Source organism: Podarcis cretensis (genome assembly GCF_951804945.1).
Source record: "Podarcis cretensis genome assembly, chromosome: 6".
Taxonomy (NCBI): Eukaryota; Metazoa; Chordata; class Lepidosauria; order Squamata; family Lacertidae; genus Podarcis; species Podarcis cretensis.
In genome coordinates this window covers 96505799-96529270 of record NC_137175.1, presented here as the reverse complement: position 1 = coordinate 96529270, position 23472 = coordinate 96505799, and the positions used below count along the sequence as shown (strand labels likewise).

Below are 23472 nucleotides of genomic sequence, written 5' to 3'. Positions count from 1 at the left end.
CTCTCGCCGCCGTTGTCGCATACATGAAAATGTTTTTTAATTTCCCTGGCAGGTCTTTTCCTACAACCCCTAACAAGAAACCTTCAGGCTTTTTTACAAGGCAAAACAGGATTTTTAGAGGTGGGGGGAGAAGAAAACCAAGCAAGAGCTGTTAACTCTGCCTTCAAGAAATCTCTAGGACAAAAACTCTTCTTTTGTGATAATACCAAGGGGGGAAATCCTGATCCTCTCAGAGCCATTCTAGGCGGCCAGTTGTGGTTACTGGGAGCAGAAGATGGGATGTTGGTGAGTCAAATCATTGGCCCATCTAACTTAGCCTAACCTATTGCTTTTTTATAACACACTGACATGGTGCTTAACTGCATTCCAGAAGGCTCTACTGCCTGTTCACCTGCCTTCTCCAAACATTCAAGCTGTGGGAAGACACAAGATCTACCCACCTTGGAAGAATGGCAGATACAAGTAATAGACTATATGGAATTGGCAGAAATGACCGGCAGAATCCGAGATCAAGAAGAAGAGTTGGTGGAAGAAGACTGGAAGAAGTTCAAAGTGTATCTACAAAATCATTGTAAAATCTATGAGTGCTAAGGGCAGTGTAAATGAAAGGATGGGGTTCCAGTGATTAGGATAAGGAAGAGTATAAAGGGAAAGATAAAGGATAAAACGAATTTGAACGAGCTTGCTGAAAAAACTTTTAAAGTGGAATACAAGAAGGGAGGCGGGAGGAAGTAAGGAAAATAAGGTTTTGAAGACTATTAGAATGAACCAGAGTTTTCTTTTAATGTTTCTGCTATTATTATGTTGAATCTTTTGTATGTTTTTGTATGTTTTTGTTTTTTATGTTTTTTGATATTGTTGGTATCTCTGATGTTTGTTATTTGTTGTTTCGAAGTTTGTTATATTTTGTGAAACTTAATAAATATCATTAAAAAAAACAACAACATTCAAGCTGTGGAGAAAAATGTGAGTGCAGCAGGATCTTTCTCCACTGGCCTCTTCCCCCCCACCCCCCCACCCCCAATCTCAGCAATTGTGTGGATTGGGCCAGAGAAAAAGTGTGTGTCACAGCTGCAACATCACCTGTGCAGTGCCAAGAAGCTGGGCCCACAGAGAACATCATCCAACAGCCCCCAAAATCTGACATGGGAATTGGATCTGCCACCTGCCTATACCTGGTGACTCCACTACCTAACATCTCAGAATGTCCCACTTGGCACATTTTGTCCCAAATTTTGCCCCGCAGGACTCAAAAGCAGGCACGGAGAAGCAAGACTCGTCTCCACAAGAGCTACGCTTGCTAAATTACTTCTCTAAATTGCAGCGCTTATCCCACCTGTGACAACTCTCTCCAAATTCGGCAATTATTAGCAGGTTATTCGTGTCATTTGCTCCTCACGAGAAATGTGTTTCTTGGAACATGTCGAGGCCCCTTCTCAAATTCCGGGGCTTTCAGCCATTCGTGTTAACGTATGTGCGAAACACAGATTAGGCAAATGCGATTATCATCAAATGAAACATTAGAAAGGAATTAACAGCTCAGCCTGTAACTAACTGAGCTACTTAAGCCCTGTGCCGCATTTGTAATTTGTGCTGTTTCTGATTTAGCCGTCTTTCCTTCCATTTGTTCTGAATATTTATACAGCTGAATCCGTTATGGAGGGCAAACAGAGGTTGTTTGCTACGGACTGACATAATTTCAGGTCATAATTTCAGGTCATAATTTCAAGACGAGACCTTGGGAGCCAGGTGGAATTTCAACATACTTCGGTAGTTTTGGTAAATGGATGGCCCACTCTTCTAGACAGATGGCTCCAGTTGTCCAGGGATTTATTTATTTTGAGACAAGTAGCACTGGATGATGCCAGAGATTGACTATATACATAAAATTTCATTTCAAAATGATCTCATTTTAGGGGTGCAGTCTATATTCAGGGGAGGTTTCTATTCAAAACCAATACTGTACTAATTTAGGGGCTGGAATAACTGCTGGCATAAAGCCGAAACTCATCCAAAAGGCAGCCTTTGCTATGGTCTTCTGCCATTTACATGGCTTAAAAGGGAAGGGAAGAGAAGTTGGACACAAAATCGTACCTTAAAAACAGTAATGGTCAGAAACCAGTGGAGGCTGTGTCACACTTCAAAGGAAAACTCCACTATGGAGGTAAATTTATACATGAATAAATCAATTCTAACACTATGACACTTGGGATCCTGAAGGATGGGGCATGTCTTGATTTTATTGTAATTTACGCTTTATACCATATTTTATGCTGGTTTTGTTTGTTTGTTTGTTTTTTGTAGCATCAATTAAGTGTTTTAAAATTGTTGTTAGCCGCCCTGAGCCCAGTTTTCTGAACCGGGAAGGGCGGGGTATAAATAAAAAATATTTATTTATTTATGTATAGCTCGCTGTGGAAAGAGTTGGTCCCTCTTGAATATGAGCATTCATCTTGCCAGTTCATCACCAGTTTGGAATAAGGATCGAGCTCTCTTGCAGGGGTCAGCAAACTTTTTCAGCAGGGGGCCAAGTCCACTGTCCCTCAGACCTTGTGGGTGGCCGGACTATATGTTGAAAAAAAGACGAAGAATGAATTCCTATGCCCCACAAATAACCTAGAGATGCATTTTAAATAGAGGGCACATTCTTCTGATTCCTGGACCATCCACGGGCCGGATTGAGAAGGCAGTTGGGCTAGATCCGGCCCCTGGGCCTTAGTTTGCCTCCCCATGCGAGTCTCTTGTGACATGAAGTGCATGGCTTTTCCTCATAACCCAAAGCCCACCTTGATCACTTGCTCCAGGAGGACAGGGTACGTGTTCTGCTTCTGAGCAAGAAGCGCTGTCGCTGCCGCTTCGCAGTAATGCAAGGCCTGGGAAGGGAGGCCGCAGTCCACCAGGCGAGAGGCATAGATCAGCTTGTAAACCTGCAAAAGACAATGGAGGGGGGGGGACTTATACAGATTGCAGGGGGAGGAGGAGGAATGAGATGCATTTGGGGGCACTCTGTTCAGGTTGCTTGTGGGGAGCTGAGCCACTGAAAAGTAATCAGATAACCCTCTTTCCACTTTTGCAGGAGAGCAGCAGTCCCGCAAAAGTGGCAGAATTGATATTTGGGGCAGACCTCATCAAAACAGCTCATGCACCTGAAGGCCGGCTAACATGGTGTTAAGTTCTTTTAAAGCGTTTACAGTTAAGTTAGCTGTAGCGTACTGGCTAGGAGACAGCTGTGGAACAAGAAAACTCTTCTCTCTTAACCTGAAGATAGTGTTATGAGTTCAGGGTGGGGAGCAGAGGCTTGGGCCCACTTCTAATTCATGGATTTGGCATGAATTCAATTCCTGGAATAGCCAGTCTAGCTTCCTGGTGAGGTAATGGCCCTCTAAGTATGGGCCATTAAGGTAACAAAGGAAGTGGCTCTGTGCCAGATATCAGATGGTTAGGCCTTCCTCCCTCAACTCACTGGGAGTTAGAAAGCCAAAAGCCAGAGTTGAGAGTTGAGTTATGTGAGCTATAAGTTGGAAGCTGGCAGGCTGCAGGTTGGGAGACAGACCTATGCTTTGGATTCTGTTGGAATCCAAGGCTGCAGCGATGGGAGAAGATCCACTTGGGATGCTAATGCTGTGAGCCCCTTCACTGGTTGCTTATATGTGTAAAGAAACCATATACAGTGGTGCCTCGCAAGACGAAATTAATACGTTCCGTGAGGCTCTTCATATAGCGGGTTTTTCTTCTTGCGAAGCAAGCCCATTGACAGCTTAGCGGATTGGCGCTATTAGCGGTTTAGCGGCTTTTAGCGGATCAGCTGATAAGCAGCTTAGGGCTTAGGAAAAGGGGGGGAAGGGGGAAAACCCTGCAGAAACTCGCAAGACATTTTCGGCTTGCAAAGCAAGCCCATAGGGAAATTCGTTTTGCGAAGCGCCTCCAAAACAGAAAACCCTTTCGTCTAGCGGGTTTTCCGTCTTGCGAGGCGTTCGTCTTGCGGGGCACCACTGTATCATAAAGACACCACAGTCTCTCCTGTGCCTTACTGCAAGGGAACTGAATCCTGAGTAAGCGCCTGGAACCCCTGGAATCTTGCAGGGCTTGGAGACTAGGCAACAATAGAATGGAAGATCCCTCTTAAAAACCTGTTTTGCACGTCACACTAAGCTAGAGGAAGGGGCTTCAGCCTGGGTGAAGTCTGGTCTATAAACCCTTATTTACTAGCTCTTAGTAACTCAGCAAAATTTGCCAAGGCAAATTCACTTTATGGATTTGGTTTGTTTGATTCAGCTACCACAGAAGGCAGCTGCCGGGGGGTGTGAGTGTGATATGGAGCAGATAAAATGGCCAGAGGTGAAGAATAAGCAGCCCCTCTCTCCCCATTCCCGACCCCAATCACTCATCCTCCGCTCAAGATTGCAGCTTCCACAGCGGCTTTTGATCTGCCGAAAATGTCAGGGGGAAATTATATGTGATTGAGCATCAAGCATCCTTGGGTCCTTTAAAATCCTGCCAAAGGCCAGGCAAAGAGGCTTGATTTCTCCTGCCCTTGCGATAGACAGGACTATTTTACTATTTTAATCATGCTTTTTAAAGGGCACTTCCACAAATGAGGCTTCGGCCTAGTAATGATGTATTGCACTCATCCTACAAGCTGAATCAGGTTGCAGACCAGGGCCAGCCCTGCTACAAAGCAACTTAGCTCTGTTCTTCAGCGTTACTCCCCCAAACCCTGCCAGTTATGGGAGGCAGGGATGGGGATTAACATTGACCCCACCCCGTAACAGCTAACCCAGATAATAAGGGGTGGGGAGAAAGGTAGGAGCATAGCACCTGCTAAGTGTGCTAAATGGAATTTGCTTGATTCAGATTGCAATGGCTATTGTACAGGATGCTCATTCACATAACAAACGCCTCTCCCCTGCTTCACATTCCACATCGCACACTGATAGCACAGGAAAAGCTCAAAGGTGTGAGAAGTCTCAAAGTGCAACTTTGGCCAAGTACAGATCAATATCCTAAACTGGCCTTACGTCAGGTTAGAGCAGAGCTTTCCAAACTTCTCATGTTGGCGACACACTTTTTAAGACATGAATCATTTTGCGACACAGTAATTCCATTTTAGGGACGCGGGTGGCGCTGTGGGTAAAACCTCAGCGCCTAGGACTTGCCAATCGCATGGTCGGCGGTTCGAATCCCCGCGGCGGGGTGCGGTCCCGTCGTTCGGTCCCAGCGCCTGCCAACCTAGCAGTTCGAAAGCACCTCCGGGTGCAAGTAGATAAATAGGGACCGCTTACCAGCGGGAAGGTAAACGGCGTTCCGTGTGCTGTGCTGGCTCGCCAGATGCAGCTTGTCACGCTGGCCACGTGACCCGGAAGTGTCTGCGGACAGCGCTGGCCCCCGGCCTATAGAGTGAGATGAGCGCACAACCCAAGACTGGCCCGTACGGGCAGGGGTACCTTTACCTAATTCCATTTTATAGTGGTACCTCAGGTTGAAGACGCTTCAGGTTACAGACGCTTCAGGTTACAGACTCCGCTAACTCAGAAATAGTACCTCAGGTTAAGAACTTTGCTTCAGGATGCTTCAGGTCCCTCCAAATGGAAGTTGTTGGGGACTGAACCAGGAGCTTTAAACATGGGGTGCAGGTGGCCCCTATAGGGCATCCCCTAGAGGAAGCTTTGTTAACCCTGACAAGGCTCAAGACCCGAGAGCTCTTGTTTAAAAAGCATTTTACAGAGACGATCCATTAAACTTCAGTGAGCTCCGGATGTTCTTAAATGACTGGTTGGACTCAGAGAGGATCTGTTACCTGGAAAGAGGGAATGAAAGCCTGGGGGCTCCTCAGCAACTGGCAGTACTCAAATATCTCCGTCCTGTGGATGCCCTCTGTCCTGGCAAACTGGGCAAAGGTCTGGCTGAAAGGAAGACGCAGACAGAGAGTCAGGGATGGAAAGTGAACAGCATTCTCTAAAGCAGCCTCTTAAATTCCGGTCTCCACATTTCCACGTCACTTTGTGGTGGTGGTAGTTTTTAAAAGAAGCCCTCGTGAAAATTCACCAGTATTTTAATGGGCATTTCTCTTAACGCACCCATTTTGGCAAAGTAATTTCCCCCATTTTGTATGTTGTTTTCACTAATATACACATTTTTTATGGAAAGCTTACCCTAGCATACGCATTTTGTACACGTTACTTGGCTGGAGAGCTGCACTGCAAAATTCAGAAAACCACAAATTTCAAAGGATGGCTGTGTTTCAGTTTTGAAAAGTGCAAATCTAGGCAGATTTTGTCTTTAAACAAGAACCAAAATGGATTTCTCCACCCATCCCTAACTCATTGAATCCAACAGGATTCATTTCTGATTAACTACTGGCTAAACTGTTGGTTATTTAACAGGGGAGGGGAGGACTGTAGTACTTGGAGACTTAGGGAAGTTAAAACAAGGGAACAGGGACCGAGCAACGGGAGCTCACCCTGTCGTGGGGACTCGAACTGCTGACCTTCTGATCGGCAAGCCCTAGGCTCAGTGGTTTAACCCACAGCGCCACCCGCATCCCTTTCTGGCTAGTGATACCTGCAGCCAATCAGAAGGAGGCTAAAGCTGAGCACTCTGGTGGATTTCCGAGGCACTGCATCACCCAACCTCTGGTCCAGCGGAGTTTTTCATCACATGCCCCCATCCCTAACACACTGAATCCAACAGGATTCGTTTCTGACTGCACATTGAAAGGGCTGCGCTGCAAGCCTTTCTTCCAACGCCTGGAGCTGGCAGAAGCCACTGAATTCATTTCAGTTCATTACTCACCCACCCATTAACTGGTTAATCAGTTAGGCTTAAACAAATCTGCAAATTACAGAAACTTCAGTAGATCAGCCCTTCGGATAAGTGAAAGGAAATGTCACACAACCTACACTTAATAAACCAAAGCTAGTTGCCATTGCTAGAATGAAATACCATTTTTAATTCCCACCCACCCTCCATTACATTCCTTACTAAAGTAAGACGCAAGAACCAAAATAGCTTTATTAAAAAAAATGCCTTTAAAATAAACAAACGTTTCTGTGGCTTATAGTCGCACCAGTTTGCCCTTGCTAATTGGAGTTTGTCTGCACAACTAACTCAGAGAATGTGTGTTTACTTTTCTGTTCCCTGGTTCAGAAGCAGAAGAAGCAGAAGGTACAGCTTCTCCTATAGACCACAGACCATGTCCTTTTATGCTGCCCCTACTACCAAGATGCTTGTATAACGATTATTGCCCCCTTGCTTAGAAGAATGCGCAGATGTTCTAGTTTGGAATTGTCCAGTTTGCTTCTAGAAGATTGAAAACCAGAGATTACAGCATTAGTTGCAATATTTTGCACGACAGCCTATAAAATACATCAGTCATTCTTACCTGCTGGATCTACATAGACTTTTCATCTCTCGCTTAAATTATTCACTCTTTATTTTTGCTTACTATTTTGTTTATTTTATCCGTGTTAGGATTTGTTGTATGAAATAAGAGTCCACAAGCACATTCCAGGCAGAGGGCCTTCTCGGTGGTGGCCCCCACCCTGTGGAACGCCCTCCCATCAGATGTCAAGGAAATGAACAACTACCTGACTTTTAGGAAACATCTGAAGGCAGCCCTGTTTAGGGAAGTTTTTAATGTTTCACGGTTTATTGTGTTTTTAATATTTTGTTGGGAGCCTCCCAGAATGCCTGGGGAGGCCAAGCCAGATGGGTGGGGTAGAAGTAATAAAATATTATAACAGCCGAGACCTGGGAGAAGAACTGGTGGAGGAAGACTGGAAGAAATTTAAGGACTATCTACAAAAACATTGTAAATTGTATGAATGTTAAGAAAGATGTAAGATTAGCAAAAACATGGCTTCAACAAACTAGGTATAAAGAATATAAATTTAAATTTAATTGGAAGACGAAAAGATAAATTTTGGATAAGTAACATTTTATGATTAAGTTTCAATAAGAGTATGTTAAATCCAAAAATTTGAGATATTAATATTGGAAAATTATATTATATGAATTAAACCAAGTTAATAATTTGCTGGTAAAATTTATGAGTTTAGAAGGCAGGAACAAGGGTTGTGAGGAAGTCCAAAGATGAATATGAAATGTGGATATTGGAAAAGATTGTGTTATTATCTATGTATTTTATTGTTAAACTAAAATTTAAGAAATATTATAAAAAATAAATAAATAAAATATTATAACAGCAACAACAACAACAATTTGAGAACCTCATCATCAGTCCATCAACTAAAGCACTGGTTGACAAATCTATTAATTAAAGCAATTTTAAAAACCACCTAGCCCTAGTAAATGCAGAGTTAGCAGGGACCAGAGTCCTTGCCACTTTCTTCCTTCTTTAAGCAGACGGGCATTTCCTTTTTCTAATTCTAAGCTAAGAGGTTTCACTGTCTTAAGGCACCACACCACTCAGCTAAAACTGGCTGCTTCTTTCTGTTGTTGTGCAAAAGACCAAGCAGGGTGGGGGTGGTTGTGGTTTAATGCTTCAAGTCAGATGCTTGGAAGGAAGTCTCCCGCTCCTCATGGTATCATAGAATCATAAGGTAAAGGTAAAGGGACCCCTGACCATTAGGTCCCGTTGCGGACGACTCTGGGGTTGCGGCACTCATCTCGCTTTATTGGCCGAGGGAGCCAGTGGCCAGCATGATTAAGCTGCTTCTGGCGAACCAGAGCAGCACACAGAAACACTGTTTACCTTCCCGCCGGAGTGGTACCTATTTATCTACTTGCACTTTGATGTGCTTTCGAACTGCTAGGTTGGCAGGAGCAGGGACCGAGCAACAGGAACTCACCCCGTCGCGGGGATTCGAACTGCCGACCTTCTAATTGGCAAGTCCTAGGCTCTGTGGTTTAACTCACAGCACCACCCGCATCCCCATAGAATCGTAGAACTGTATAATTATAAGGGATCCCGAGGGTTATCTAGTCCATCCCCTGCAATGCAAGAATCTCAACACGATGCAGTCCCTCATCCAGTTTGAACCCAGAGCATGTTTAGCTTTGCAAATGTCCTGGCAGTTTTGTTGCTGAACCTGTTCCGGTTTGTTTTATTCTTCCTCACTCAGCTAAAGAAGATGTGTTGCAACTAGAGGCGTATTCTTTCAAATTTTGAACTGTGTAAGCCATCCTGGAGTCAGAGATAATTTAGGGCAGTATCTGAATGCTTTCAATAAATTAAACATTGGCTTTCCCTTCTCTAGTGCTTGTTGTTGTTGTTTAGTCATTTAGTCGTGTCCGACTCTTCGTGACCCCATGGACCAAAGCATGCCAGGCACTCCTGTCTTCCACTGCCTCCCGCAGTTTGGTCAAACTCATGCTGGTAGCTTCGAGAACACTGTCCAACCATCTCGTCCTCTGTCGTCCCCTTCTCCTTGTGCCATCCATCTTTCCCAACATCAGGGTCTTTTCCAGGGTGTCTTCTCTTCTCATGATGTGGCCAAAGTATTGGAGCCTCAGATTCAGGGTCTGTCCTTGCAGGGAGCACTCAGGGCTGATTTCCTTAAGAATGGATCAGTTTGATCTTCTTGCAGTCCATGGGACTCTCAAGAGTCTCCTCCATCACCATAATTCAAAATCTCCAGTGCTATGCTGGTTAAATCCTTCCTTCCTTCCTTCCTTCCTTCCTTCCTCCCTTCCTTCAGTGCCTGCTGAACCAAGCCAGACTTGGCTTCTCTGCTACAATAGAGCTTGCTTGGAGAAAAAAAGGAATGAAGACCAAGGGAGAGGGAAGGCTGGGATAATAAAGAACCTTGTTTTCTCCCTTTGAGCTCCCTATCACTGATAGCATTCAGAGTTTATATGCGTCGGCGAAAGTCTGAACTTTGCACTGAAATCCCTTGGAGGAACACACTTACCTTGGAAGCAATTACACAGAGGCCTTTAGTATGGAAAATAAGAAAGCTAAGTTTATCATAGCAAATATGTGTTTGATGGTAAAGAGCTCCTAGTTTTATTTAACTATGTTGGAAAGGCAAGGAAGGCTCGCTGATCTCAGCGGAGACACACAAAATGCCTCCTCTCCCAGGGTGGGTCAAATAAGAAAGGAGGAAGAACAGGGAAGGAGAGCAGCAACTCTGCATGGTGTCAGTTTAACACCAGAAGGAAGCTCAACACGGCAGTCTAGGACTTCTGGAGGTCCCCTCTCTACACTCCCGCCTCTCTACAAACTTCATTCGCCTTAATACAAGCTGAGCTGTACCCCAACCCTTCCAACTAAGAACACATTGACTGCACAGCAGTCATAGAGGCCCCATTCAACAAACTTTTTACAAACTTTTTACAGCTTTCCCAGAACTATGAGACATTTCTTCAACAGTCTCCACGGTTCCAATTCAAATGTTCTAGATTCAGGTAGGTAGCCGTGTTGGTCTGACGCAGTTGTTGTTGTTGTTTAGTCGTGTCCAACTCATCGTGACCCCATGGACCAGAGAACGCCAGGCTCTGGTCTGACGCAGTAGAAATATATAAAAATAAATAAATAAATTGTCCAGTGACACTTTGTTGTTGTCGTTTAGTCGTTTAGTCGTGTCTGACTCTTCGTGACCCCATGGACCAGAGCACACCAAGCACTCCTGTCTTCCACTGCCTCCCGCAGTCTGGTCAAATTCATGCTGGTAGCTTCGAGAACACTATCCAACCATCTCCTCCTCTGTCGTCCCCTTCTCCTTGTGCCATCCATCTTTCCCAACATCAGGGTCTTTTCCAGGGAGTCTTATCTTCTCATGAGGTGGCCAAAGTATTGGAGCCTCAGCTTCACAATCTGTCCTTCCAGAGAGCACTCAGGGCTGATTTCCTTCAGAATGGAGAGGTTTGATCTTCTTGCAGTCCATGGGACTCTCAAGAGTCTCCTCCAGCACCATAATTCAAAAGCATCAATTCTTTGGCGATCAGCCTTCTTTATGGTCCAGCTCTCACTTCCATACATCACTACTGGGAAAACCATAGCTTTAACTATATGGACATTTGTTGGCAAGTTGATGTCTCTACTTTTTAAGATGCTGTCTAGGTTTGTCACTGCTTTTCTCCCAAGAAGCAGGCGTCTTTTAATTTTGTGGCTGCTGTCACCATCTGCAGTGATCATGGAGCCCAAGAAAGTAAAATCTCTCACTGCCTCCATTTCTTCCCCTTCTATTTGCCAGGTGGTGATGGGACCAGTGGCATGATCTTCGTTTTTTTGATGTTGAGCTTCAGACCATATTTTGTGCTCTCCTCTTTCACCCTCATTAAAAGGTTCTTTAATTCCTCCTCACTTTCTGCCATCAAGTTAGAGACCAACTAAGTTTGTTCTTGCACACTTTCAGTGTATCTGAAGACGTGTGCATGCACACGAAAACTCATACCAAGAACAAACTTAGTTGGTCTCTAAGGTGCTACTGGACAATTTTTTTATTTTATATATATATATTTCTACTTCAAATGTGGTGGCGCTAACTGATGTTTGTTTGTGTGGGTTTGAAATATACACCAAGATTATTTCTCTCCTCATACTTCTCTCTCAGACCTTGAGCTGAGAGGTCAGTTTGGAGCTACTCTCTGAGAGAATGCAAAAATAATAATTTATTATTTATACCCCAAGCAAGTGCGGCTGCCTTGTTCTGCTCCAGACTAGTTAGTTAAACTACAACTAGAAACTTTTCCATCCAAGTTATGTATTTCCCATGCTAAGCAGCTAACCTACAAGCCAAGTATTGCCATAGGTAGCTGAACCAGTTACCGTATTTTTTGCACCATAACACTCACTTTTTTCCTCCTAGAAAGTAAGGGAAAATGTCTGTGCGTGTTATGGAGCGAATGCCTGTGGGTGGTAGTGGGGATCTGCTGCAGTCGTGAGCAGAGGATCCATGGTTCCCCTTCCTTCCCTCCTCCGTGGTTACAAAGCATGCATCTACATGGATCCTCAGGATTTTTGCATTGGGCTACTCCAAACTCACTGTCAGATCACATGTCTGTGGCCACAGCATGAACCACAAAAATCATATATCCAGTATTTCGTTTAGAATATTTTTTTTCTTGTTTTCCTCCTCTAAAAACTACGTGCGTGTTATGGTCTGGTGCGTGTTATAGAGCAAAAAATACGGTAATCCCAGTACAAAACACAGCATGGGACGTGGGGAGTGCCACAACATCTGGGCGGCTGCTGGATCCCCTCTGGCAACAGAAGTTGAGGCTCAGCTTTGAGGTGGCAGAAAGTCCAATTAGATTTCCTTTTAGAGAACTGTTGTGTCCCCCCATCACCACCAAAAGCCCTGATTCCAAAGGAGCTACATTCAACAGCACCACAGTTGTCAGTTACATGTGTTGCTTGAAGACGCAAGGCTTGTTTAGACCTGTAATTCTAATAAGGAGCGAATGGTTTAAAGGTGAAATGAATCGTTAAAATCCTTTCCTTTTTATCTAGCCAGAGCACCATTAGCATAAGTGGAACTGTTGGCTCTTTAAATTGGATTTTTAACCTTAGCGGAGCCTCTTAAGGTGAATGACTAAATCGTTTGCAACCAGCATGTCTCACCTTACAAGAAGCTGACTTCTTGGGGCACTTTAGAAGATACAGAAAACCCAAACCTCTGTCTGTCTCACTGGTCGTGGAAGCACATGTACAGAGAATCATAGGATTGCAGAGTGGCAGCTGGCATGTGGCAGAAGCCAGTACTGGACTGTGACTTATGTGTCTCACTCAACAAATACAAGATTTGACAGGTGACGTGCAATAATGTCAGCGCTATCGTGCATACACCAGTTTCACAATATCAGAAACAGGGCACACAATAACAATGAAGGTTAAATTGCCAAATGTTGAGTTCAGATTCAGGGAGGGGGTGGTACTGAATTTAAGCATATTGTAGGAATTATACCAGAAAGATAGGGATGGCTCGTACACCCCAGGTAGTGTGGTTGCTGACCTTGAGCCACAGCAAACTATGGCAAGTTCTTAAAGAAATGGGAGTGCCTGATCACCTCATCTGTCTCCTGAGAAATCTCTACGTGGGACAAGAAGCTACAGTTAGAACTGGATATGGAACAACTGATTGTTCAAAAGTGGGAAAGGAGTACGGCAAGGCTGCATTTTGTCTCCCTGCTTATTAAACTTATATGCAGAATTCATCATGCGAAAGGCTGGGCTGGATGAATCCCTAGCCGGAATTAAGATTGCCGGAAGAAATATCAACAACCTCAGATATGCAGATGACACAACCTTGATGGCAGAAAGTGAGGAGGAATTAAAGAACCTTTTATTGAGGGTGAAAGAGGAGAGCGCAAAATATGGTCTGAAGCTCAACATCAAAAAAACGAAGATCATGGCCACTGGGCCCATCACCTCGTGGCAAATAGAAGGGGAAGAAGTGAAGACGGTAAGAGATTTTACTTTCTTGGGCTCCATGATCACTGCAGATGGTAACAGCAGCCACGAAATTAAAAGACACCTGCTTCTTGGGAGAAAAGCAATGACAAACCTAGACAGCATCTTAAAAAGCAGAGACATCAACTTGCCAACAAAGGTCCGTATAGTAAAAGCTATGGTTTTCCCAGTAGTGATGTATGGAAGTGAAAGCTGGACCATAAAGAAAGCTGATCGCCAAAGAATTGATGCTTTTGAATTATTGTGCTGGAGGAGACTCTTGAGAGTCCCATGGACTGCAAGAAGATCAAACCTCTCCATTCTGAAGGAAATCAGCCCCGAGTGCTCACTGGTAGGACAGATCCTGAAGCTGAGGCTCCAGTACTTTGGCCACCTCATGAGAAGAGAAGACTCCCTGGAAAAGACCCTGATGTTGGGAAAGACAGAGGGCACAAGGAGAAGTGGACGACAGAGGACGAGATGGTTGGACAGTGTTCTCGAAGCTACCAGCATGAGTTTGACCAAACTGCGGGAGGCAGTGGAAGACAGGAGTGCCTGGCGTGCTCTGGTCCCGGGGGTCACAAAGAGGCGGACACAACTAAACGACTAAACAACAACAACAAAATTTCGTTTTGGTTCTACTCTGATTCCAGCGAGAGTAACTTTGGTCCGGCTGTGGAATGTTGATGGCAAGGAGACCACAGGCATCTCAAGATTTTCTGGTTGGCTACTGAAGTGCCATCTCTCAGCTTTGGAAGAAGCTAAATGCTGTAAATCTAGTTTCCCATCCAAGACTCCTAAATACTGCACAGCGGGCAAAGTAAGCTTTAGTTCATAGTGTAACGTAAGATTAGTTTAGAGCTACAGTGAACTCGTGTGGCCAGGTTGTGGCATTACACTCCACGCCCACAGCTGGTATTTCCACAATATGTGTCAAGCCCATATATCTGGCTATCGATGGAAATGTCACATTAGGCCTTGGGGTAGGAACTTGGAAAATAATGAATAGGTGTAGCTTTGCACAGGCATAGTGTTGTAATTATACATGCATAACCCTAGCCCTCCCGCGCAACCCTATCACAAAGATTTCTTTTCTTTTTATAAAAAAAAGATTGCTAGAGCCAGTTCCTACATCCCTTCTACAGTCATACCTCATGTTACATTTGCTTCATGATATGTTTTTTCAGGTTGCGTCCCGCGGCGATCCGGAAGTACCGGAAAGCATTACTTCTGGGTTTCACCGCTCACGCAAAGGCACTAAATCATGCTTTGTACATGTGCACAAGCGCCAAATCGCACCACGAACCTGCGCAGATACGGCGCTTCAGGTTGCGGGCTTTTCATGTTGCGAGCGGGCCTCTGGAACAGATCCCGTTCGCAACCAGAGGTACCACTGTATTATCATATCAGTTGCCACCATGCAGTAAAAATCAGTTAGCCTGGCAAAAGAGCATAGCGGATAATGCCTCCTCAAGCAGCAGTTTGCCATATACAGTACCCAACATGACATTGCACATCAAGGGGCACAAGGCAAAGGCGCAAGAGCAGGCCAAGCAAAGTCCTTCTGCCTCGCCAGTCTGCACCCCTTGCCCTAAGCCAGTCTCATCTCACAGCCATGCCCTCGCTGGAAGGGCTTAAGGACACACCTGCTCTCCCGTTTTTGAACCCCTGGCCTGCAACAGAGAAGGAAACTTGGCTGGCTTCAGAGCAGCATTGTAATGCTGAGCTAATGTGCCATTTTGAATGCTTGAAGTGAGCTACAAAAATGCCAAGCGCTGCTAATTAAGTTGGACCTTTCCGTTCTCACTCACCTCTGGCTACTGCCCAGCAACACCATGCGGTCTGTTTTGACTCCGTAGTGGCCAAAGGGGACATCTGCCACCAGGTAACAGAGGTGAGCAGCTTCTGTTAATCCTTTTCCAGCTGGACAGGTAAAAAGAGGAGCATATTGCATCATGGAAGGATAAGAAGAGATTAAAAGTTAAAGGTAAAGGGACCCCTGACCATTAGGTCCAGTCGCGGACGACTCTGGGGTAGCGGCGCTCATCTCGCTTTACTGGCCGAGGGAGCCGGCGTACAGCTTCCGGGTCATGTGGCCAGCATGACTAAGCCGCTTCTGGCAAACCAGAGCAGCGCACGGACACGCCGTTTACCTTCCCGCCAGAGCAGTACCTATTTATCTACTTGCACTTGGTGTGCTTTCAAACTGCTAGGTTGGCAGGAGCAGGGACCGAGCAACGGGAGCTCACCCCGTCGCGGGGATTCGAACCGCCGACCTTCTGATCGGCAAGACCTAGGCTCTGTGGTTTAATCCACAGCGCCAGCCACGTCCCCTAAGAAGACATTACGATATGCATTATATCATAAGTGCTGCAGCCTACCCCTGCTGTAATACAGGAAATACGGGGTTTTGTTTTTGAAAAGGGTTTTCCCTCCCTTACATCTCTAACACTGATAAAACACAAGCAAAACACCCAGTTCGCAAACTCCATAGTGAACGTCAGCATCAAAATCCACAGTGGGAAGCAGGACCCAATGTGGCTATCGCTAAATATTGCCCAAGGTGACCTTAGCGGTCCTGAGTCAGTGTCTCCAATCAGTCCAATAATGGAGCTGAGAGACCAGTGGTCTCCTGGTATAACCCTCCTAGCGAGTGTTGTCGGTTTTCATCATTGAGCCTGCGTAGCCTGTTTTGCTGCATTAGTTTCTCCAACAACGCTAATTGCCACACCAACCCTCCAAAGGTACCAAATTTTATATTAATGAACAATAGAGGGAGAAATGGAGGGAGAACATTGGGTAGGTGGGATCCCATGGGAAGAACAGTGCTAGTATCCAAAGTTAGGCCTGGGCCCTGTCCATGTGGTTCTTCCCTAGTGGGCCCCACCCCTTCCTCATGATTCCTCCGTTCCTATGAAGCTGGAGTGGTGTGGGAAGCAGCCATGCTGCTCTCGTGGCTTAAGAACAGGAGCTGGAATTGTGGGCCCTCCTCACCCAGCGTCTCTCCCATGGTGACAATGGCTCTGGAGTTCAGTTCTGCCTCTCCCACTCGGTTGGACAGGATAGCAGCCAGATGTGGCCTCCAGTCTCCCCATTTCTCATCGGCGCAGCACTGCATTCGAAGAGGGGAGGGAGGGAAAAGGGAGGGAAGAATCAGGACGCAAAATACATGAAACATTAAAATGCATTAAACTTTGCTCAACGTTTAAGAAACAGAAGAGATGTTTCCACATGAGATTGCCTTTCAGGAGATTTGCCTCGCTTCGGTTCACAAGTTCAGCAGAGAATGGAAAAGAAAGGAAATGCTTGAGTCCTGGAGCAAATCCAAGGCTTTTGTCCTTGGGAGAATATTGTAGCTATAAACATATATGCCAACGCTACTGCCTCCATGCTAGTAGCATCCAACAGATGAAGGACTTTGCGCAATGCCGTCAGCAACTTGTGCCCCTGTGGAACTTTCCTTTGCAGGACAGGACCTGCCATGAGACAGGTGGGAGAACCTTTCTAGGGCAGAAGCTTCAGAACGCTGCCAGGAAACTTGCTGTCAAGAACAGCTTCCCCTTAGACTCTGGAGCAAAGGCAAATCGAGCAGTGGAGCCGGTGCATGACAGCGCCACCACCACCCCGGGAGCAGCAAAAGCCAACCACTTGCCCCCACTGCCTATTCCACATAGGCCTATGCCTAAGCAAGAGAACCAGGAAGGGATGGCAAAATGTCGTCCCTCACATTACGCTGTGCTGCTCTCCGTGCCTAGCAATCAAGTGGCAGCTACAGAAAGTTGAATCAGGGTTTCACCTTGGGACAGGGCACCCTGGCTCTTAGGATAAGGCTCTTCGGCCTACCTGCCCGGTTTGTCCCTATCTCAACCACCAGGGCTTTTGTGGAACCATGCCCTGTCATGGGAGAGGCGGCAAAACCCAGCCAACACTGTGCTGTGCTTTCCTTTCCACTGGTTCCAGCGGAAAGAAAGATGGCGGTGTCTACAGGCAGAATGCTGCACCGGACGTATCTGGATCAGGTCGCCCTGCCACGAATGTTGGAGCTTGGACTGGCAACTTCTGGGGCTGGGCCATGAGACTGTGTGCATGCAGGCGTGGAACCCCTCCTCAGGCACAGAAGGGGGCTGCAAGTGCAGCATCAGAATGTAGGGAAGGTAAAGGTAAAGGGACCCCTGACCATTAGGTCCAGTCGTGACCGACTCTGGGGTTGCGGCGCTCATCTCGCTTTATTGGCCGAGGGAGCCAGCGTACAGCTTCCAGGTCATGTGGCCAGCATGACTAAGCCGCTTCTGGCGAACCAGAGCAGCACACAGAAATGCCATTTACCTTCCCGCTGGAGCGGTACCTATTGATCTACTTGCACTTTGACGTGCTTTCAAACTGCTAGGTTGGCAGGAGCAGGGACCGAGCAATGGGAGCTCACCCAGTCGTGGGGATTCAAACCACCGACCTTCTGATCAGCAAGTCCTAGGCTCTGTGGTTTAACCCACAGCACCACCCGCGTCCCTGGAAAATGCCAACCTGATTCCTAACCTGGGCTGGAAGAAGCTGGGAAATAGTGGCCGTAGCTCCGCCTCGATGCTGTTGATTGGCTGATCTACAGAACAGCATCTGGTTTTGCATAAATGATATTCTTAAATGCTCAAAGAGCTTTGGCCAGGACGCAAACTATAAACAATAAGCAAACAATCCCCCTTGTATGAATGCCAGGTTTTGGCACATGAGGTGAATTAAATTTGCCCGTTGAGCTCTTCCATGCCCTTCCTCTTCTCTTCACAGCATAACAGAACATCACATTCAGACTCACCACCATTCACCCTTAGGACACCTGCATGTTAACTGTTTGGATGGATGGATGGAATCTAGGAAATTAGCTAGATTCCATCTATCCAAACAGCTAAAATGCAGGTTTCCTAAGGGTGAATGGTGGGAGGTTGGTGTTCATACGCTATAAGAGCAGCCTTTTGCGCAGCAGAGTCTTGTGGACACTTAACTGAATGGCATGAGGGAAACAATAACAGCGCCTAACTATGGAATTAAAGCATCTTCAGGCCTTTGCTTTTGAGAGGCAGCAGGAGGGGCAAAGCAGAGGAGCACACGGGAGGGGGGGGGGGAAACCTGGCCAATAATTTCTCTGGAATAAACCTCCTTAGGGATGGAGCGGGTCTTCACCCAGAGCTGACACTGGGCTCTGAAGAGTGCAGGAGGGGTCTCAAAGCAGTGACCCTAGCAAACAGGAACAAGCAACACACAGCACCTTGGAAGCCACCCAGAACTGCTGTCCTGGTGTCTGCCAGGTGACAAGGGGCCAAAGAGGTTTCCACCTGGTCCTATCAAGCTGCTGTCTGGGGCTTGGCTCCTTAGTCTAAACTGCCCTGGGGTTGTGTATCCTGGACCACCAGCCCAGACAGGTTCAGATGGTTGATCCTAGATGCAGACAAGAAACTTAGGCAGAAAAGGCGGCTGACATCAGTACCAGGGATGCCTGAGGTATCCTTCCAGACATGAGCTGGAAAAGCGTTTGTAGGGGGTCATTGAAGGCCAGAGTGTTAGTGAACCTGCAACGAGATGGAAGAAAGCATTTTTAATAGACTTGGCAGGCGATGAAATGCTTGGCTGGTCTAAGACATTCTGTTGCCTAAATTGACGGACAAGGTGGTGCCCTCATTCATACATGCACATGCGCACACACACAGAGAGAGAAGTTGACTGACAGTTGAACTTTTGCATTGCTTTTCCACCACACCCGAGGACAACAGCTAGCTTACAAGATGCAGAGTGCAGGCCTCATTGCACACAAAGCTCTGTCCTCCAACGTGACCCAACAGTTTTCTGCACACACCAGCATTTGCTGCCTCATTCTGCCTAATGTTAGGGCCGGCCCTGCTGAAATCCTGAGAAAAGTGCACTGAGAGATTTTGTGGTAGTGGGTGCTACATACCCACTCACGACCCAGCTATAGGTCCTCGGGTCCATCTTGCTTGATAGAAAAAGAGCGTGGCCCCACAGATGGTTCCTCATGGCCCAATCCAGAGCTTCCTGCAAGAACCAATAAACAGCCAGCTCTCGACATTCCGTCAGACTCCCCTGTATTCTGCCACACTCCAGCATTGCTAAGAAACAGAAGCCAGTAGAAGGGACTGTGCAGAGAAGGGCTGGCTTAGTGGTCAGAGGCCACCATTGAGTTCCACAGATAAGACATTGGTCGACAGAAAGTCCAAGAGAAGCACTAGGAAAAGACTGGGATGCTCTATGTCCACTCCTTCATATGAAATTATGAAGCTGGCATACGGTACATTGCCAAGATGCTAACGTGAATGCCAATGAACAGGGACCCACATGCATTTGTGGTGGCCCTTTGCCAAAATACAACCATTCTGGATTTAAATTTTTCAAGGGACAGGTATACATTTACCCTTTCTCTCCAGATGGCACTTATAAATTTATTTGAAAATGGAGATGTACCTTCTCATTGTAGAGAGCTAGTGTCACATCTGCTAAAAGCAGCCAGGCCTGTTATCACCAGACACTGGAAAGACTTAGTTGGGCCTAACCTTTTATCATGCTTCAACAAAGTGTGGGAGACAGCCTTACTGGAAAATCTTCTACACCAATTAAGAGTGGCAAGAGGGCAAAGCAAAACAGAAATTATTTGTGATGTGGTACAATTTTATAACGTATGTTAAAAATGATTCACACAACTTAAATCCACATCCAGCACCCAAAAGACTATGGATGATTCTATAAAATATATTTGACAATCCTGTATCTGCCCCTCCCCTCTTTATTTCTATTTCCTATGTACACCAATATGTCTATTCAACATACAATGCTTTAATCTTCTCTTTGTAAGAACTGTACAATGTGCTTTCACCAGTGCCCTTTGGGGGGTTTTTCTGTATTTAATAACATTTTGCTTTATTATTTCTGTATTGCACAATTTTAAACAGGTGCTCTTTTACAGATGTGAAAACATAAGTGCTTCTTAAAATTTAACAAAAGAGTTATTTACAAAACAAACTAACAAATCATGAAGTTGCCATTGAGCATCAGACCATTGGATTGTCTGCCTTGACTGCCAGCGGCTACCAAGGTCACAAGCAATGGTCTTTCCAAGCTCTGCTGCCTCAAATCCTTTGTACAAGGTGCCAAGAAGAGAACCTGGGGCATTCTGTACACAAAGCAAAACCAAAGTTAACAGTTTTTACATAGTGCTTTGCTTTTCGATGCTACTTACAAGCAACGCTGTAAGGGAAGCCACCACTCAAAGTAACGGGCATGCACTGATTTTTGCTGGTGTTAATGTTGCTGTAGCAGAAGTGGCTTCTGTGCTGCAGTGATTAATTTGTGATGGCTCAGACAGACACAGGAGAAATCATTTGATGCAGCTGGGATATGTGTACAGTGGTGCCTCGCAAGATGAACGCCTCGCAAAACGAAAAACTCACAAGACGAAAGAGTTTTCCGTTTTTGAGTCGTTCCGCAAGACGAATTTCCCTATGGGCTTGCTTCGCAAGAAGAAAGCCCATAGGGAAATCTCCGGGGACCTCTTTTAAGTGCTGGCCGTCGGGAACAAAGACTTTCGCCCACCGCCGGCCTTCAGAAGACCTCCGCTGTCCCGGGGGCTTTTAAAATGCTGGGGGTCGGCAGCGAAAGCTTCGCTGCCGCCCGCCAGCATTTTAAGATCGCCCCGGGACAGCAGAGAAGTCTCCGCTGTCCCGGGGGCTTTTAAAATGCTGGCGGTCGGCAGCAAATCCCTCCTGTCCCCGGAGCTTGCGGGGCGAGAGGTGGGGAGAAGGGCTTTTCTTCCCACCGCCAGCCTTCAGAACAGCCTTCTGAAGACTGGCGGTGGGAAGAAAAGCCCTTGTCCCCCCCCCCAGCCTTCAGAAGAGGTCGGGGGACAGACTGTCCCCGGACCTGGTCTGAAGGCGGTTTCCATAGGAACGCATTGATTGATTTTCAATGCATTCCTATGGGAAACTGTGCTTCGCAAGACGAAAAACTCGCAAGAAGAAAAAACTTGCGGAACGAATTAATTTCGTCTTGCGAGGCACCACTGTATGTGTGCAATCCAGGCCATTTTCTGTGCATTAAACCCACAAAACTTTGAAGAAACCAGAGGCCTTTCTCCTGGGCATGGCCGGCCAACTGGTGCTAAAAAAGGACAGAACTTTCTTTATGTATGCTACAACAGCAGCAAGAATACTTACTGCAAAGTACTGGAAGACACAAGATCTACCCACCCGGGAAGAATAGCAGATGAAGGTGATGGACTATATGGAACTGGCGGAAATGACTGGCAGAATCCGAGACCAGGGAGAAGAGTCGGTGGAGGAAGATTGGAGGAAATTTAAAGACTATTTACAGAAACACTGTAAAATTAATATCTGTTAGAAGGATGTTGGAACAATATTATATGATTTTAGCAGGAAGGATATAAAGGATTTGGGAATAACTGACTATTAACTGGTGAAAGGAGGAAAAGTAAAGCTACATTATATTAAGACAATTTATAGGACAAAAATTTTAAAAGAGGGAAAGGATTTGCTGAAATAGATAATAGACCTAGAATACAAAAAAGGGAGGTGTGAGGAGGTCAAGGAAATAAGCTAATGAAAGATTAGTAATGAGGAGATCTGATGCATTTTCTTTTTGTTTAATGGGTTTTATTTCTCTGTTTTTTTCTTTCTTTTTCCCCCTCTTTTTTATATTGTGGTGTGTTGTTTTGTTTTTGTTTAATGTGGTATGTTTATTTTTTCTTTCTGTAATTGTTGAAACTTTAATAAATATTATTTTTTTTAAAAAAATAAAATAAACCCACAAAACTTGCCACAGAAGACATAAGCTTTCAGCTTACTTTTTTCCTGCCGTAAAAGAGGAGTTTGGTGAACTTCTCCACTCTTTGCTCTGGTGTGGCGGCACTTGGGACAATCTCCCCCGTGAGAAGATCTGGAGTCCCACAGCCTTGCACCGGCCACTCCTCATCTGTCAGGTTGATCAAGTTGGCCGCTGGCTCTTGCCTTCTGTACCTTTCCCGGCGCCGGCTGTCCTGCATCAGCAGCTCAGCTGTGTCTGAGCCCACCATGGACTGCAAAGAGACGAGGACAAAGCACAGCGGCTACAGGATTCAGACGTAATTGCAAACATTGCAAATTTTGCAAATTTACCTAGTTGGACAACAAACAGCTCAGACTCCTGAAACTTGCGTACTGACACGACACAAATTCTCAAATTGCTATGCGTTCTTTTCTTAACAGCTTGCATCTTTATTTATTTGCATAACGTTTTATGGGTCTTGACCCGTGAAAAGCAGGATAGATTGTTAAATAGACATGCATATTGCATGGTGCCAATTACGTCAAACCCTCTCCTTAAAAAATGGAAATAAAGGTGACATTTTAACACTTCTGACATTTTGAATATAAAACATAGGATCGACAGTTTCAAGTTCATGCTGCACATGATTCAAATTTATTTCAGGTTTTACCAGAAAAGGCCAAAGGGTCTGCCTGCTATTATACCCAGACGTCAAAGATGAACACTTGAGAAGGAAGAACAAATACCATGCCCTTTCTTCTAGGGTTTTTGGGGAAATAAGGGTAACGTAAGGCTTGCCGATCGAAAGGTCGGCGGTTCGAATCCCTGCGGCGGGGTGCGCTCCCGCTGCTCAGTCCCAGCGCCTGCCAACCTAGCAGTTCGAAAGCACCTCCGGGTGCAAGTAGATAAATAGGGACCGCTTACCAGCGGGAAGGTAAACAGCGTTTCCGTGTGCGGCTCTGGCTCGCCAGAGCAGCGATGTCACGCTGGCCACGTGACCCGGAAGTGTCTCCGGACAGCGCTGGCCCCTGGCCTCTTAAGTGAGATGGGCGCACAACCCCAGAGTCTGTCAAGACTGGCCCGTACGGGCAGGGGTACCTTTACCTTTTTAAGGACACCAGACATTGAGAAATCTTCCCAAAATCAATGGAAACCAGCACTCACTTCCCAGAGGTCTGGGTCCACACTGCACATACAGACTCCAAACCAAGGAAGACATCAGATATCAGTTGCAAAAGTGATTGGGGAGGGATAAAGGTGAAGTCTAAGCAGAGGAAGTCGGTGAAATCTTGCACCACAAG

At 45.9% G+C, this 23472-nt stretch overlaps 1 protein-coding gene across 2 annotated transcripts in view; it reads right to left on the bottom strand.

The window, feature by feature from the left end:
• The window catches only part of SEC16B (SEC16 homolog B, endoplasmic reticulum export factor), a 51051-nt gene that overhangs the window by 14934 nt on the left and 12645 nt on the right, over positions 1 to 23472 (bottom strand). For both annotated transcript variants that reach the window (XM_079981222.1, XM_079981221.1), the window contains 7 exons: positions 22212 to 22442; positions 19296 to 19393; positions 18831 to 18912; positions 16349 to 16466; positions 15166 to 15277; positions 5798 to 5903; positions 2787 to 2927 (listed from right to left, as the gene is read on the bottom strand). In XM_079981222.1, the coding sequence (XP_079837348.1) occupies positions 2787 to 2927; positions 5798 to 5903; positions 15166 to 15277; positions 16349 to 16466; positions 18831 to 18912; positions 19296 to 19393; positions 22212 to 22442 (888 nt within the window). The remainder of the gene's footprint in view (positions 1 to 2786; positions 2928 to 5797; positions 5904 to 15165; positions 15278 to 16348; positions 16467 to 18830; positions 18913 to 19295; positions 19394 to 22211; positions 22443 to 23472) is intronic.